The sequence below is a fragment of the Coregonus clupeaformis genome, chromosome 19, assembly GCF_020615455.1.
Source record: "Coregonus clupeaformis isolate EN_2021a chromosome 19, ASM2061545v1, whole genome shotgun sequence".
NCBI classification, from domain to species: Eukaryota; Metazoa; Chordata; class Actinopteri; order Salmoniformes; family Salmonidae; genus Coregonus; species Coregonus clupeaformis.
In genome coordinates, this window is record NC_059210.1 from 1,627,042 (window position 1) to 1,645,556 (window position 18,515).

At 46.7% G+C, this 18,515-nt stretch overlaps 1 protein-coding gene across 3 annotated transcripts in view; it reads right to left on the reverse strand.

The window, feature by feature from the left end:
• LOC121554269 (actin filament-associated protein 1) overlaps positions 1-18,515 on the reverse strand; it is a 142,876-nt gene that overhangs the window by 56,872 nt on the left and 67,489 nt on the right. The window contains exon 1 of one of the 3 annotated variants that reach the window (XM_041867740.2): positions 5,754-6,400. The exons of the other annotated variants lie outside the window; for them this stretch is intronic. Within the exon in view, the coding sequence (XP_041723674.2) occupies positions 5,754-5,805 (52 nt within the window). The 5' untranslated portion in view covers positions 5,806-6,400. Of the gene's footprint in view, positions 1-5,753; positions 6,401-18,515 lie in introns of those variants that run through there. 3 annotated transcript variants of the gene reach the window in all.

Below are 18,515 nucleotides of genomic sequence, written 5' to 3' on the forward strand. Positions count from 1 at the left end.
CCAGGGTCTGTGTTCCACAGGGAATGCCAAGGAAACATCACAGTGGTCTCTATCATCTCTACCAGTTACACAGGTGGTTTACAAGCAGATGTGCCAAACCACAAACATCTGAGTCGGACTGATCTGGACCTCAAAACCTACCCTTCATCTGAGAGAAGGGAACCAGAGTATGTAGTTCATAGAGAGAAAGAGGCAGGGGAGAGGGAGAGAGAGAGGGTAGGAAGGAATGGTGAGAGAGAGGAGGAGGGAGAGAGGGAGGGAAGGGAGAGACAGAGAGAGCGAGAGAGAGAGAGAGAGAGAGAGAGAGAGAGAGAGAGAGAGAGAGAGAGAGAGAGAGAGAGAGAGAGAGAGAGAGAGAGAGAGAGAGAGAGAGAGAGAGAGAGAGAAAGAGAGAGTGAAGCTCCTCCAGTATCTGTGTAAGGGCATAATTACAGAGCACTCAATGTGAAAACACACCACTGAGAGGGGATGGAGGGAGGAAAGGAGAACAGGAGAGGATGGTGGTTAGAAGCTCTGGATTTCGGTTGGACTCATCTTTCTTGGAGGAATGGCATCCCATCCTAACCTGGACTGTAGTTATGTCACCAGCCATTTGCATTCAACCAAGAAAGAAAGAAAGAAAGTCAAAGAGGATAGTGTGGCTGATGTAGTCTATCAGCGTGAGGAGGCTGATGAGATGAGCATTTAGGCTCCCATGCCATACTTCAAGTTTGTGGTAAAGCTAGAGCCATCCATGTATTAGCCTAATGCCAAGTTATCTGCTGTGACGCTCAAAGGGAAACCGCTCCACTTTGATTGGCAGCTCCTAACCAGACAGTATTTAAAGCATCTATTCCCATTCGACTCCACCCAACACAGACCACAACCCCCTTCCATCCTTTCTTCCATCAGTTCCATTTTCAGTAATGTTGTTGATGTTCATTTTTTCAGAGCTACTCTTGCGCCCCTCCCAATCGGACCCCCCATTTGGCAAAGACAGACCCCACAAAAACTCTCTCACGATGGTGTTGGTTCCATCCGGACCACCTGAATGTACAGTACCAGTCAAAAGTTTGGACACACCTATTCATTCAAGGGTTTTTCTTTATTTTTACTATTTTCTACATTGTAGAATAATAGTGAAGACATCAAAACTATGAAATAACACATATGGAATAATGTAGTAACCATAAAAGTGTTAAACAAATCAAAATATACTTTATATTTGAGATTCTTCAAATAGCCACCCTTTGCCTTGATGACAGCTTTGCACACTCTTGGCATTCTCTCAACCAGCTTCACCTGGAATTATTTTCCAACAGTCTTAAAGGATTTCCCACATATACTTAGCACTTGTTGGCTGCTATTTCTTCACCCTGCCGTCCGACTCATCCCATTGTGGAGGCCAGGTCATCTGATGCAGCACTCCATCACTCTCCTTCTTTGTCAAATATCCCTTTCACAGTCTGGAGGTGTGTTGGGTCATTGTCCTGTTGAAAAACAAATGATAGTCCCACTAAGCCCAAACCAGATGGGATGGCGTATTGCTGCAGAATGCTGTGGTAGCCATGCTGGTTAAATGTGCCTTGAATTCTAAATAAATCACCAACAGTGTCACCAGCAAAGCACCCCCACACCATAACACCTCCTCCTCCATGCTTTACGGTGGGAACTACACATGCGGAGATCATCCGTTCACCCACACCGTGTCTCACAAAGACACAGCGGTTAGAACCAAAAATCTCAAATTTGGACTCCAGACCAAAGGACAAATTTCCACCAGTCTAATGTCCATTGCTCGTGTTTCTTGGCCCAAGCAGGTCTCTTCTTATTATTGGTGTCCTTTCGTAGTGGTTTTTTTGCAGCAATTCGACCATGAAGGCCTGATTCACACAGTCCCCTCTGAACAGTTGATGTTGAGATGTGTCTGTGACTTGAACTTTCTGAGGCTGGTAACTCTAATGAACTTATCCTTTGCAGCAGAGGTAACTCTGGGTCTTCCATTCCTGTGGTGGTCCTCATGAGAGCCAGTTTCATCTTAGTGCTTGATGGTTTTTGCGACTGCACTTGAAGAAACTTTCAAAGTTCTTGAAATTTTCTGGATTGACTGACCTTCATGTCTTAAAGTAATGATGGACTGCCATTTCTCTTTGCTTATTTGAGCTATTCTTGCCATAATATGGACTTGGTCCTTTACCAAATAGGGCTATCTTCTGTATACCCCCCTTACCTTGTCGCAACACAACTGATTGGCTCAAACGCATTAAGAAGGAAAGAAATTCCACAAATTACTTTTAAGAAGGCACACCTGTTAATTTAAATGCATTCCAGGTGACTACCTCATGAAGCTGGTTGAGAGAATGCCAAGAGTGTGCAAAGCTGTCATCAAGGCAAAGGGTGGCTATTTGAAGAATCTCAAATATATTTTGATTTGTTTAACCTCTACGGGATCGGTGTCCCTTATATGGGACAGTTGTTGCGCAATATGCGATATGTGACTAGAACTTTCCAGGCCATAGACATGTCTTATATGGGCAGAAAGCTTCAATTCTTGTTAATCTAACTGCAGTGTCCAATTTACAGTAGCTATTACAGCTAAAAAATACCATGCTATTGTTTGAGGATAGTGCACAACAACAAAACACTTTTATCACGGCAACTGGTTTGGTACATTCACCTCAGAAGGTAAATCATGTACTTACATTCAGTAATCTTGCTCTGATTTGTCATCCTGAGGGTCCCAGAGATAAAATGCAGTGTAGTTTTGTGTAAAAAATCAATTTCTATATTCAAATGTAGGAACTGTGTTCTACAGTTTGACCTCTGACTCCACACCCACCCTGCCTGGCCATCTAGATGTGTGAAGGTTAGTGTATTTTCTGTAGGGAAGCTAATGATCCATCATTTATGACATTCCTGGGAGTGTGCAAACTTAAATTGTGTATTACCATAACATTTTTGTATGTTCTCTATAGTTATGTACTTCAAAACCAATTCTGCACATTTGGGAAAACTCCTGGCAGACTTGATACAAAATATTGTGTAGTGATGTAATTATTCACAGGATCAGTCTGACACTTTGCACACACACCGCTTCCATCTGGTGGACAACATCTAAATGACATCTAGAATCCTACATCACTGTCTGGCCTTTCTCTTGCATTTAAAAGATGATGCAACAAAAATAATATAGGAAACGCATGTTTTTTTGTTTGTATTATCTTTTACCAGATCTTATGTGTTATATTCTCCTACATTAATTTCACATTTCCACAAACTTCAAAGTTTTTCTTTTCTAATGATATCAAGGATATGCGTATCCTTGCTTCAGGTCCTGAGCTACAGGCAGTTAGATTTGGGTATGTCATTTTAGGCGAAAATTGAAAAAAAGGGTCAGATCCTTTTTAACACTTTTTTGGTTACTACATGATTGTGTGTTATTTCATAGTTTTGATGTCTTCACTATTATTCTACAATGTAAAACATAGTAAAAATAAAGAAAAACCCTTGAATGAGTAAGCGTGTCCAAACTTTTGACTGGTAGTGTATATCTTCACCCCAGACAGATAATCTACTAGCTAACCGGCTCATCCTCTTATAGATGCTAAGCCTTTTATATCAGGCTAAGGGCTAATCAGAAATGATCAACAACACCAGTTATTGCCCGAAGAATATTACCAAAGAAAGCAGGAGTAGTTATTTATGATACTTAGGTACCATTTATGTTTTCGTAGTCTGTCCAGAAGAGATTATATCAAGTCAAAAGGCCTTGGATTTGTGTTGGATAAAGGCACAGTCAAACTATATGATAGCCACACCATATGACAGTCACACTGTATGGCACAAGTCTCATATAAGTCTACATATGGCTCTTCATCACGTTGGTTTTCCAATGTGCTTAAGGCTATTGACAGGAAAGGAGAGGTGGCCAGGGGTCTCTAATTAGGGTTGGAACTATCTGTGCCTGCATGCCAGTTCACTGACAGATTGACTTTGATTAGGAGGGATTATAAACTCATTTTTCTTCCTCTCTCTTCTCCTCCTTTTTGGATCACGTTTTCCTGCTGTTGAAAGGGGGTCCTGTTGATTTTTTGACACAAGAAAGCCTTTAAAAATCCATCATCATTGGGGTGCTGGGTGGGGTTCTGAAAGAGAGGGGGACCCCCTTTCCCTAAAACAGAACCAAATGGGCCAACGAAGGAAGGGGGCCAAATTGCTGACACCATGCCCACACTACAGGCACCCAACGCGGTGCCAATTAATGCCACATCGTCTGAGGGTTTCCGATCGAGGGGAAACTACAATAATAAACACATTAACACCCCATTCATATTGCCCCCAAAATGGCACCACGTAAGAGTTTAAGAAACAGGGACAGAACGTTTTTTTTCTCTCCAAGTGCCAAGCTTGCCTGCTGCTAGTACCCCCACTTGTGGATAGGCTGATCGCAAGGCAAAACTTAAAAACACCCTCTCCAAGTCCCAGCCCTTGAGCCAAAACACACTTCCCACATTCTCATGTGGCGTGGAGATGAGATTACAGCATTACTACACAATGGTTGTCTGTTAAGCTGCGATAAATCGCCAAGCTACCTGATACCACGCAGCTGCCAACCCGAGGATAGAGGAGGGTAGCAGTGGAGGCAGATTTTGTTATTGTAGGGATACAGTCTCCTGCAGAGAAACAAGAGATATGGAGCCACTTTGTGTTGTCATACCATGACTATGTTATTGACCTCAGTGAAAATCTTACATTACCTCTAGGTTGACCTTAGGTATGTGGGCCTATGTAACAGATGAGTTGTAACACCATGGTATGTAACAGAGGAGTGACACCACCACAATCATTTGTGTAAGTAATATAATAGAAAAATAGCCTAATTTGTATAGAATAAACCTAATCTGAGACCAAAATCTGATTTATAATAACATTGGAAAATAAACAAAAGCATTCCGTGACTGTTATAATATATTATAAACTACGATGCCCTGATTGAATTGGTGGTACAGCAACAAAAGTCATGCACCCAAATGAATGAGCGCGTAAAACTCATGCACACTATAATGTAGCTCCAAGTACGCTTCCCTGGATAGAAGCGGTCACTGGTCACTTCGTCCCGCGCCAGTGGGTGGCAGCTGTGCCCAGCGAGGGCACAATCCAGTGATTATCATGCGGGACTGCCAGGACGCTAAGAGGGCTGCTATTCATCAGTGTAGGCGGGGTCAGAAAGGGGATGGCTCAGTTTGCAACTAGCTACTCTCCAGTCGCGACGCATAATTCCATGGACAACAAAACCACGACCCTAATGACACTGTCAGGAGCCAGCGGTGGGCAGCAATCTTTCCAGTGTCTGTCTGTCTGTCTGTCTGTCTGTCTCTCTCTCTCTCTCTCTCTCTCTCTCTCTCTCTCTCTCAAATATTATTATAACTGCACACAGAAGCATTAATTTAATGAGATTTCATTATAGCAAAGCTGCAATGACAATTTACAATGCGGGGTGATAATGATAAACAACAATGCATTGTTTATTATTAAGATATACATTGTTATTATACAATAATAGGCATAGTCTAATGCATCATCATTAATTAATTAAATATAATTATATTTTCACTTCCAGTAAGTATGTTGGCTATTGAAGTCGTTTAGTTTTTAAACCAGCAGCTCTCAAGGGGAGATTGTAAATAGATTTGTCAGATACATCAATATTTACAATGGCCAGCTGTTGAAGCCCTGAACCAAAAGCGCATGCTGACATTTGAATAGACACTCACCCCTGGAAGCGAACAAAATGGGATCGCTCCGCATCGTGGCTTCCCAACGCATCTAAATCCCCAAACAGCAAACAGAAGCAGGCGCGTGCCCGGCAGCTGTCGGATATCAATAAAATCCCTCTCTCCACCCGGCAGCGGCCAAAGACGGACCCTCGTATGTTTCTCTGAGGATAGATTTGCCCCGCGATAACAGTTTTGAACAGGCTTTCTTCACGGTGCGCTTCAGATATATGCCCAGCGATAACAGTTTTGAACAGGCTTTCTTCACCCGGCGCTTTATGATCAACCGGCAACCTCTCCGTCTCGCGTGTCCTTTCAAACTTTTCTCCGGCTCTTTTCTCCTCCTTTTCCCTCTTTGCTTCCGTCCTCCTTCCTCTTTCAAAACTCTTGCTAACCTACTCAAACTGCCTGTGCCTGCATGGTCTGCTCGGCTCAGAAACGGAGCGGATCTTGTTTGAATGCTTGCATCTGCGGTCTGTTACGGTGCTGACGGGCGGCCAATAATGAGAAGGCTAGTCCTGCTTTTCGAATATCTCCCCCTCTCTATCTTCACTGAAAGGTGAGACGCGACCCCTTTTCTCTCCGCCCAATTCTCTCCCTCTCTCTCTCTCTTGGGCTCGTATTGCAGGCTGGAAGTGTGCAGTTAGCTCAGGGAAGAAAATGTTAACACATCGGGCAGGCAGGGCTAGCCCAGTTCAGAGTTCTCCCCCTTCTCCTCAGCGGCAGATGGGATATTGAACTCAGGCTGGCAAGCCCCTAGGGATGGGGAAAATCAGCAGTTTATGCTAATAGTAGGTAATTAAGGACCGTCTGCGTCTCTCACTGCACCCATCACACGGTTTTGTGTCCAGAGGGGAGAACAAAAGCCAGCCATCACAGATATGAAAGAGAGTGGGGCTCAAGTTGAAATACAGGGATACAGTATAATACCTCACCAAACTAGCTTAGGAAGGCTGTAGCCTAGAAATGCGGGTTCAGAACTGAAAAGTTTGACCATGTGTAAATTGACACATTGAAACTAAATCATATGTAATTAAGGTTTTTCTGGACTATAAACTAAACACTCGAGGGTGTGTGCCTTGCTATGCAAAAACAAACCAACCTAACCTTCACTTCTACTGTATGTTAGTAGATTAGAGGTTTGGGTTAGGTAAAATTGGCAGAAAAGGACCACACACATTTTGGGGTCTGAGCTGATTTCTTTGGGCAGGGCTGTCAAAACAATGTGGTAAAATCCTAAAAGAAAAACGCTGTGGATTTAATCTCACTCACATCTCACTTTTCTGTTCCAACAAACAAGCAAGCGAAAACGAAAACACAGCAAGACACAGGTTGTCAATGATGTAGAGCTAGTGTTCATTACGGTATGCAGGGTATTATGGTATGCAGTCCAGATGCCCCTAACGTGGGTTAATTGCAATAGAGGAATCTAGTTGGAGGAGTGCTTGTTGAGTTGAGAGCAGACTTTAGGTAGTGTGAAATAAAACAACAAATGCTGCTTCAGGGGAGGAAGCTCAGCTGTAGGCTGATGAAGGAATGGACTGATTGCACTGATTATATAGTGTTAAAGATGTGGTGCAACGGATGGGCCAAGTGGAGGTGTGTGTGTGTGTGTGATAGAAAGGATATGAGCTATAGTGTGACCATGCAAGGTGTGAACCTTAAACCTTGATTGACTGCACACTCTCAAGTGTGTGTACACATACGCAAACACACACACACGTTGACCCAGGTTATCACTCAACCAACTACAGTGTATACCAATAGTGTTGGATCTGTGACATCCACTTGTATAGTTTACTAATACTGCAGAGCTTTGCAAAGCAATACCAGTTCCCATTGGCTGTTGTACGAGTGACCATAACATTGAGGCAATAACAAGGCAAGCTAAAGTACCAAAGGCAGGGCCTAAAGTTATTTATAAGAGATCATACAAAATGTTCTCCCAGGAATCTTTTGTTGAAGATGTAAAACATGTATGTTGGCCTCAAGTATATATAGAGGAGAATCCAGAGGCAGAACTTGGAGTATTTGTACAAATATTATTGCCAATTGTTTTGAATTTGGTCAAGTTTGTGTGGAAGAAGTGGAAAAACAATTGTTATGTATCAATAATGATAAGCCACCAGGTATAGACAACCTAGATGGAAAACTATTGAGAATGGTAGCAGACTGTATTGCCACCCCTATTTGCCATGTCTTTAACCAAAGCCTAAAGGAGTGTGTGTCCCCACAGGTGTGAAGCTAAAGTAATTCCACTACCTAAAAATAGTAAAGCACCGTTTGCTGGCTCTAACAGCCGCCCAATCAGTTTGCTGCCTGTTCTTAGTAAACTGATGGAGAAAATTGTGTTTGAACAAATACAATGCTATAAGGAAGGGCACTCAACTTGTACTGCACTGACTGATGATAGTTGGAGCTGTATTGTTAGATTTCAGTGCAGCCTTTGATGTTATTGATCATAATTTGTTATTGAAAAAAACTCACTTGTTATGATTGGAGAGTTACTTATCCATTAGAACTCAGAGAGTATTTTCAAATGGACGCATCTCTAACATCAGACGTACAGTGCGGTATCCCTCAGGGCAGTTGCCTTGGGCTGTTACTCTTCTCTATTTTTACAAATGATTTGCAAGAAGTTGAACTCCTAGGAGTAACATTGGATAGTCAGTTATCATGGTCAAGTCATATTGACAAAGTTGTTGTGAAGATGGGGAGTGGTATGTCTGTTATAAAAAGAGGTTCTGCATTTTTGACACAAAGATCAACTGTACTAGTTGTTCAGGCTATGATCTTGTTCCATCTTGATTACTGTCCGGTAATATGGTCAGGTGCAAAGAAAGACCTAGCAAAGTTGCAGCTGGCTCAAAACAAAGCAGCACGCCTTGCCCTTAACTGCACACACATAACTAACATCAACAACATGTATGATAGTCCTTCATAGTTGAGGGTTGAGGAGAAATTGAATACTTCTCTTCTAGTCTTTATAATAAATGTTTGTGTGTTGTAAATGACTAACCACTTGTATAATCTATTTGCATACACTTCAAACAGACGTATAGTGCATTCGGAAAGTATTCAGACCCCTTCACTTTTTCCACATTTTGTTACGTTACAGCCATATTCTAAAATTGATTAAATTAAAGGTTTTCCATATCAATCTACACACAATACCCCATAATGACAAAGCGAAAACAGATTTTTAGACATTTTTGCAAATGTATTAAAAATAGAAAACAGAAATACCTTATTTACATAAGTATTCAGACCCTTTGCTATGAGACTTTAAATTGAGCTCAGGTGCATCCTGTTTCCATTGATCATCCTTGAGATGTTTCTACAACTTGATTGGAGTCCACCTGTGGTAAATTCAATTAATTGGACATGATTTGGAAAGGCACACACTTGTCTATATAAGGTCCCACAGTTGAAAGTGCATGTCAGAGCAAAAACCAAGACATGAGGTCGATGGAATTGTCCGTAGAGCTCCGAGACAGGATTGTGTCAAGGCACAGATCTGGGAAGGGTACCAAACATTTCTGCAGCATTGAAGGTCCCCAAGAACACAGTGGCCTCCATCATTCTTAAATGGAAGACGTTTGGAACCACCAAGACTCTTCCTAAAGCTGGCTGCCCGGTCAAACTGAGCAATTGGGGGAGAAGGGCCTTGGTCAGGGAGGTGACCAAGAACCCGATGGTCACTCTGACAGAGCTCCAGAGTTCCTCTGTGGTGATGGGAGAGCCTTCCAGAAGGACAACCATCTCTGCAGCACTCCACCTATCAGGCCTTTATGGTAGAGTGGCCAGACGGAAGCCACCCCTCAGTAAAAGGCACATGACATCCCGCTTGGAGTTTGCCAAAAGGCACCGAAAGGACTCTCAGACCATGAGAAACAAGATTCTCTGGTCTGATGAAACCAAGATTGAACTATTTGAACTGAATGCCAACCGTCACGTCTGGAGGAAACCTGGCACCATCCCTACGGTGAAGCATGGTGGTGGCAGCATCATGCTGTGGGGATGTTTTTCAGCGGCAGGGACTGGGAGACTAGTCAGGATCGAGGGAAAGATGAACGGAGGAAAGTACAGAGAGATCCTTGATGAAAACCTGCTTCAGAGTGCTCAGAACCTCAGACTGGGGCGAAGGTTCAAGTCTCTGAATGTTCTTGAGTGGCCCAGCCAGAGCCCGGACTTGAACCCAATCTACCATTTGGAGAGACCTGAAAATAGCTGTGCAACGACGCTCTCCATCCAACCTGACAGAGCTTGAGAGGATCTGCAGAGAAGAATGGGAGAAACTCCCCAAATACAGGTGTGCCAAGCCTGCAGTGTCATACCCAAGAAGACTCGAGGCTGTAATCGCTGCCAAAGGTGCTTAAACAAAGTACTGACTAAAGAGTCTGAATACTTATGTAAATGTAATATTTCCATTTTGTATTTTTTATACATTTGCAAAAATAAAAAACAGTTTTTGCTTTGTCATTATAGGGTATTGTGTGTAGATTGATAAGGAAAAAAAAAACATTTAATCAATTTTAGAATAAGGCTGTAATGTAACAAAATGTGGAAAAAGTGAAGGGGTCTGAATACTTTCCGAATGTACCATACATGTACATACCCCACCAGACACGCCACTATGGGTTTCTTCACTGTACCCAAACCAAAAACAGATTTAATGCGTTGCTCAGTTATGTATAGAGCCAGTCATCGTGGAATGCTCTGCCACCTGTCACGACTTCCGCCGAGGCTGCCCCCCCTCCTTGTTCGGGCAGGTTTCGGCATTCGTCGTCACCGGCTTACTAGCTACTGCCGATCCCATTCTCATCACTCCACTTGTCAGGTCTTGTTTTGTCAATCACACACACCTGGTGCTCATTCCCCTAATTAGTATGTGTATAAGTGTTCCCTCTGTTCCCCTTGTCTTTGTGAGTGATTGTTTGTTGTGAGCGCGAGTAGCTCGGTTGAGCTACTCTTCTATTTGTACTTGCCAAGGTGGATTATTTTCCCTTGTATTAGTTTAGTTTTCACGCTGGGAGCGTTTGATTTATGTAAACGGAATAAACTGCTGGCCAGCTTGGGGGAAGCGATCTATCGAGACCAGCTAGTCAACCGGATCCAGCCATCTACACCCCAGCCCCTGGAGGGATCCAGATATCCCGGCCACCGGCGTTTGATGGGACGGCAGCGCGATGTAAGGGATTTATGCTCCAACTCGAGCTGTATTTCTCCAGCATCAGGCCGGCGCCACTGGAGCGGGAGAAGGTATCTGTCCTCGTTTCCTGCCTTTGTGGGAGAGCCCTGGAGTGGGCCAACGCGGTGTGGAACGAGAGAGGTGCCGTGTTGGAGGACTACAGGGAGTTTGCTCGCCTCTTTCGGGACGTTTTCGATCACCCGCCTAAGGGTCGAGAGGCGGGCGAACGACTGGTCCATCTGAGGCAGGGGACGAGGACTGCACAGGACTACGCGCTGGAGTTCCGGACGCTGGCAGCGGCATCTGGGTGGAACGAGCGGGCCCTGATCGACCATTTCCGGTGCCACCTAAGGGAGGACGTCCGACGGGAGCTAGCCTGCCGTGATGCCATGCTATCGTTCTCCAAACTGGTGGACATGGCCATCCGGCTGGACAATCTGCTAGCAGCCAGAGGACGTCCTGGTAGGGGTCTGCCCGTTCCCACTCCGGACGACTCTGACCCCGAGCAGATGGAGCTGGGGGAGCCGCCGGTCGAGAGAGCGCAGGAGGACAGCGACAGTGCCACTCTGGTGGCATGAAGGGACAATCCACCTCACGTCGCAGTCAACGTTCTTTTGGGACTGGAGGCGGTAGGCAGGGTACTCACGCATCACCCCAGGTAATGAACACCCAAACTTGTTCAGAGTCCTTTGCGGTGCACTGTACCCTATCTATCTCCTTTCCCGATCACCTGGTAGGTTCCCAGTGTAAGGCGCTAGTCGATTCAGGCGCAGCTGGGAACTTTATGGACAGGGCATTTGCACGCCGTCAAGGCATTTCATTGCTTCCCCTATCCATTCCACTCCCCATCAGAGCACTTGATAGTCGACCATTAGGGTCCAGGTTGTTTAAGGAGGTTACTGTACCAGTCACCATGATTACACAGGAGACGCATGTTGAGCAGATCACCTTTTTGATAATTGAGTCTCCTGCTTACCCTGTAGTCTTAGGTATTCCGTGGTTAGCCCTTCACAAACCCAATTTTTCATGGCCGCAGAGGGTTCTTACGGGATGGTCGTGTGAGTGCCCGGGTAGGTGTCTAGGTGTTTCCGTTGGTGCGACCACGGTGGAAAGTCCAGACGGTACTCCCACCGTGCGCATTCCCCCCAAATACCATGATCTGGCGCTCGCGTTTTCCAAGACGCAAGTGACTAAATTACCCCCTCATGGGGAGGGGGATTGCGCGATAAACCTTCGGGTAGACGCTGTACCTCCCAGGAGTCATGTGTATCCCCTGTCGCAGGCTGAAACGGAGGCTATGGAAACATACGTCACCGAGTCCCTGCGCCAGGGGTATATACGTCCCTCCATTTCACCTGCTTCCTTGAGTTTCTTCTTTGTGAAGAAGAAAGATGGTGGTTTACGCCCGTGCATTGATTATCGATCACTGAATAAGGTGATGGTACGATTTAGTTATCCTCTTCCCCTCATTCCTTCAGTGATTGAGTCAATGCATGGGGCCCGTTTTTTCACCAAATTAGACCTCAGGAGTGCCTACAACCTGGTGCGTATTTGGGAAGGGGATGAGTGGAAAACAGCATTCAGCACAACCTCGGGACATTATTAATACCTGGTGATGCCCTACGGTTTGATGAATGCTCCATCCGTTTTCCAGTCCTTTGTGAACAAGGTGTTTGGGACATGCTTGGTCGCGGTGTGGTGGTCTACATCGATGACATCCTGGTGTATTCCTCTACGCACGCTGAGCATGTGTCCCTGGTTCGCAAGGTACTGGTCCGACTGCTGGAAAATGATCTTTATGCCAAGGCAGAGAAGTGTGAGTTTTTCCAGCAGTCAATCTCCTTCCTCGGATACCGCATTACTTCCACAGGTGTGGAGATGGAGGGAGATCGCATTTCAGCCATGCGTAAATGGCAGACTCCAACCACGGTGAAGGAGGTGCAGCGCTTCCTTGGGTTTGTCAACTACTATCGGAGGTTTATTCGGGGCTTTGGCAAGGTCGCAGCTCCCATTACCTCCTTGTTGAAGGGTGGGCCGTCCCAGCTCCGCTGGTCTGCTGAGGCTGATTTGGCCTTCAGTAGATTGCGGGATCTGTTCACCTCCGCCCCGGTACTGGCTCACCTCGATCCATCACTACCGTTCGTAGTGGAGGTGGATGCGTCAGAGGTAGGGATAGGCGCTGTCTTATCCCAACGCTCGGGCACGCCACCCAAGCTCCGCCCCTGTGCCTTCTTTTCGAAGAAGCTCAGCTCGGCGGAGCAGAACTACGGCGTTGGTGATCGGGAGCTGCTGGCTGTTGTCTGAGCTTTGATGGTGTGGAGGCATTGGCTCGAAGGGGCGAAACACCCTTTCCTCGTCTGGACAGACCACCGTAACCTAGAGTACATTCGGGCAGCGAGGAGGCTGAATCCTCGCAAGGCCAGGTGGGCCCTCTTCTTCACCCGGTTTGATTTCACACTCTCATACATTCCGGGTACGAAGAATGTGAAGGCAGACGCACTGTCTCGGCTGTATGACACAGAGGAGAGGCCCAGAGACAACACCCCCATACTCCCGGCCTCATGCATTGTGGCGCCGGTAGTATGGGCGATGGACGCGGATATAGCGCAGGCATTACGCACAAATCCATCTCCACCGCAGTGTCCAGCTGGGCTGCAGTACGTGCCTGGGCTTATCCGTGATCGTCTGTTCTACTGGGCACACACGTCACCCTCCTCTGGTCATCCAGGTATCGGTCATACAATGCGCTGCCTGACCGAGAAGTACTGGTGGCCTACCTTGGCTAAGGACGTGAGGGTGTATGTTTCCTCCTGCTCAGTGTACGCCCAGAGTAAGGCTTCTAGGCACCTCCCAGCGGGTAAGCTACAACCTTTACCAGTTCCACAACGACCATGGTCTCACCTTAGTATTGATTTTGAAGGTAACACCACTATCCTGGTCGTTGTGGATCACTTTTCGAAGTCCTGCCACCTCCTTCCTCTGCCTGGTCTCCCCACGGCCCTACAAACTGTGGAGGCTCTGTTTACTCACGTCTTCCGGCACTACGGGGTACCAGAGTATATAGTGTCCGACCGAGGTCCCCAGTTCACGTCTAGAGTCTGGAATGCGTTCATGGAACGTCTGGGGGTCTCGGTCAGCCTGACCTCTGGATTTCACCCCGAGAGTAATGGGCAGGTGGAAAGGGTGAAACAAGATGTGAGTAGGTTCCTGCGGACCTACTGTCAGGACTGGCCGGGGGAGTGGTCGGTGTTCCTGCCATGGGCAGAATACGCTCAGAACTCTCTCCGCCACTCCTCCACTAACCTAACACCCTGCCAATGTGTGTTGGGTTACCAACCGGTCCTGGCACTGTGGCACCAGAGTCAGACCGAGGCTCCTGCGGTGGATGACTGGTTTTGGCGCGCGGAGGAGACTTGGGACGCTGCCCACGTTCGCCTCCAGCGCGCCGTGTGTCATCAGAAGGCGAACGCTGACCGCCACCGCAGGGAGGCCCCGGTTTTCGTACCGGGGGATCGGGTCTGGCTCTCGACCTGGAATCTATCCCTCCGCCTGCCCTGCCGGAAGCTGAGCCCGCGGTTTGTGGGGCCGTTTAAAGTCCTGAGGAGGATAAACGAGGTTACTTACAGGTTGTTACTCCCCCCTGATTACCGTATTAACCCCTCGTTTCATGTGTCTCTCCTCAGGCTGGTGGTAGCTGGTCCACTCCAGGAGTCTGAGGTGCGGGAGGTTCCTCCACCTCCTCTGGACATCGAGGGGGCCCTGGCGTACTCGGTCCATTCCATACTAAATTTGAGGCGTCGGGTGGGGGGCCTTCAGTATCTCGTGGAGTGGGAGGGGTACGGTCCGGAGGAACGGTGCTGGGTCCCAAGGAGGGACATCCTTGATCCCTCCCTGTTGAGGGATTTCCACCGTCGCCATCCGACTCGCCCTGCTCCGCGTCCTCCTGGCCGTCCCCAAGGCCGGGGTTGGCACACTGCTGGAGCTGCGCGTCAAGGTGGGGGGGTACTGTCACGACTTCCACTACCGCCGATCCCATTCTCATTACTCCACTTGTCATGTCTTGTCTTGTCAATCACACACACCTGGTGCTCATTCCCCTAATGAGTATGTGTATAAGTGTTCCCTCTGTTCCCCTTGTCTTTGTGAGTGATTGTTTGTTGTGAGCGCGAGTAGCTCGGTTCTACTCTTCTATTTGTACTTGCCAAGGTGGATTATTTTCCCTTGTATTAGTTTAGTTTTCACGCTGGGAGCGTTTGATTTATGTAAACGGAATAAACTCTGGACTTCGGTGTTTTACCTCCTGCGCCTGATTCCTTCATTCACACCTCGTCACACCACCAGAGGTTAATCAGACAAAATAGCTAGTTTAGCTTTAAAAAACAGATAGAAAAACATATTGTATCACAGCGCCTCTCCACTTTCTAAAGATCTAATTTAACTGTATAGAATATGAATATGTACAGTGAGGGAAAAAAGTATTTGATCCCCTGCTGATTTTGTACGTTTGCCCACTGACAAAGACAAGATCAGTCTATAATTTTAATGGTAGGTTTATTTGAACAGTGAGAGACAGAATAACAACAAAAACATCCAGAAAAACGCATGTCAAAAATGTTATAAATTGATTTGCATTTTATTGAGGGAAATAAGTATTTGACCCCTCTGCAAAACATGACTTAGTACTTGGTGGCAAAATCCTTGTTGGCAATCACAGAGGTCAGGCGTTTCTTGTAGTTGGCCACCAGGTTTGCACACATCTCAGGAGGGATTTTGTCCCACTCCTCTTTGCAGATCTTATCCAAGTCATTAAGGTTTTGAGGCTGACGTTTGGCAACTCGAACCTTCAGCTCCCTCCACAGATTTTCTATGGGATTAAGGTCTGGAGACTGGCTAGGCCACTCCAGGACCTTAATGTGCTTCTTCTTGAGCCACTCCTTTGTTGCCTTGGCCATGTGTTTTGGGTCATTGTCATGCTGGAATACCCATCCACGACCCATTTTCAATGCCCTGGCTGAGGGAAGGAGGTTCTCACCCAAGATTTGAAGGTACATGGCCCTGTCCATCATCCCTTTGATGCGGTGAAGTTGTCCTGTGTCCTTACCAGAAAAACACCCCCAAAGCATAATGTTTCCACCTCCATGTTTGACGTTGGGGATGGTGTTCTTTGGGTCATAGGCAGCATTCCTCCTCCTCCAAACACGGCCAGTTGAGTTGATGCCAAAGAGCTCGATTTTGGTCTCATCTGACCACAACACTTTCACCCAGTTCTCCTCTGAATCATTCAGATGTTCATTGGCAAACTTCAGACGGTCCTGTATATGTGCTTTCTTGAGCAGGGGGACCTTGCGGGCGCTGCAGGATTTCAGTCCTTCACGGCGTAGTGTGTTACCAATTGTTTTCTTGGTGACTATGGTCCCAGCTGCCTTGAGATCATTGACAAGATCCTCCCGTGTAGTTCTGGGCTGATTCCTCACCGTTCTCATGATCATTGCAACTCCATGAGGTGAGATCTTGCATGGAGCCCCAGGCCGAGGGAGATTGACAGTTATTTTGTGTTTCTTCCATTTGTGAATAATCGCACCAACTGTTGTCACCTTCTCACCAAGCTGCTTGGCGATGGTCTTGTAGCCCATTCCAGCCTTGTGTAGGGTCTACAATCTTGTCCCTGACATCCTTGGAGAGCTCTTTGGTCTTGGCCATGGTGGAGAGTTTGGAATCTGATTGATTGATTGCTTCTTTGGACAGGTGTCTTTTATACAGGTAACAAGCTGAGATTAGGAGCACTCCCTTTAAGAGTGTGCTCCTAATCTCAGCTCGTTACCTGTATAAAAGACACCTGGGAGCCAGAAATCTTTCTGATTGAGAGGGGGTCAAATACTTTTTCCCTCATTAAAATGCAAATCAATTTATAAAATTTTTGACATGCGTTTTTCTGGATGTTTTTGTTGTTATTTTGTCTCTCACTGTTCAAATAAACATACCATTAAAATTATAGACTGATAATTTCTTTGTCAGTGGGCAAAGGTACAAAATCAGCAGGGGATCAAATACATTTTTTCCCTCACTGTATATATGAATAGTGTGTAAATAGTATTTTTGTTGTCTGTTGGTGTCTTTCCAATATACACTGCTCAAAAAAATAAAGGGAACACTAAAATAACACATCCTAGATCTGAATGAATGAAATAAACTTATTAAATACTTTTTTCATTACATAGTTGAATGTGCTGACAACAAAATCACACAAAAATGATCAATTGAAATCAAATGTATCAACCCATTGTCATGAGCCTCTCACTCCACCGGGTTACCACCTTAATTTTCTTCCACTCTGCTCACCACTCTCTCTACTCAGCCTAACTAGCTCCACCTGTCCCTGCTCTGCTCGGCTCTAATTACTCTGCCAGCTGCGCTGCATTACCCACTAACCTCTCCCAGTATTTATAGCCCTGTCTTTCAGCTCTCCTTTGTCAGATCGTCTGCAAAGCTCACACCCGGAACCTGTTTGCTCGCGCTTCTGGCTCACCCTGGTTTTGTGACCCCGGACCTGCCTGGTTTTTGGATACTCTTCTGCCTCAGGAGATCCAGACCTGCTTCTGCCATTACGACTCCTGACTACTCTTCAATCCCGGTAACTCTGACCAGCCTTCTGCCTTGCTACTACGTATTTTGGATTTCCCTTGAACTGTACTGCTGCCTGGTTTCATTCCGCCCCGTTGTGTCTGTGTTTCCTCCCCCCCCCAGGACTTCTGGACCACCAACCACCGGCGTCATCGGACGCATCGCTGCCACTGGGGGGAGGCACAGACCCAGCACATCGGACGGGATAACCCCTGGAGCCTTCACTCACTCCCTACATCCCTTTCCCCTTAAGTTTAAATAAACTTTCTGGTGTGACGCAATTGTGGTCCTCTTGTCGTCTGTCTGAACCGTGACAGTACGATCTGAACATCATGGACTCAGCGCACACTTCCCCCGACATGGAAACCGAAGAACCTGAGCAACCCACCGCCATGCTACGCCTGGAACACACTGAGAGAGAGCTAGGCCGCATGAGCGGCGACATCACCTCTCTGCTTCAGGTCGGCCACCAACAGCATCAGCAGTTCCAGCAGCACCAGCAGCAGTCCCAGCAGCAGCAACAACAACTCGCCATGATCATTCAACTCCTCACCAACCTGACCCCAGCCAGTCTGCCCACCAGCCCTGCCCCCGAGTTACCTGCCCCGGTCATTGCAGCCGCTGCTCCGGAACCCAAGATTGGAAACCCCGAGCGGTTCAACGGCGATTCAACCCAGGTCCGGCCATTCCTGACTAGCTGCCGACTTCAGTTCTCCTTGCAGCCAAGGACCTTCGCGCCACGGAGGGGCTAAAGTTGGGTATGCCATCACTCACCTGACGGGCCGAGCTCGACTCTGGGGAACAGCAGAGTTCGAACGTCAAACCCCCGCATGTGCAACCTTCGACCGGTTTGCCGAGGAGATGCTGAAGGTGTTTGACCTGGATTCACCAACCGCAGAGGCGTCTCGTGAACTGTTCAGTATTCGACAAGGCAGACGACAGTCGCAGAC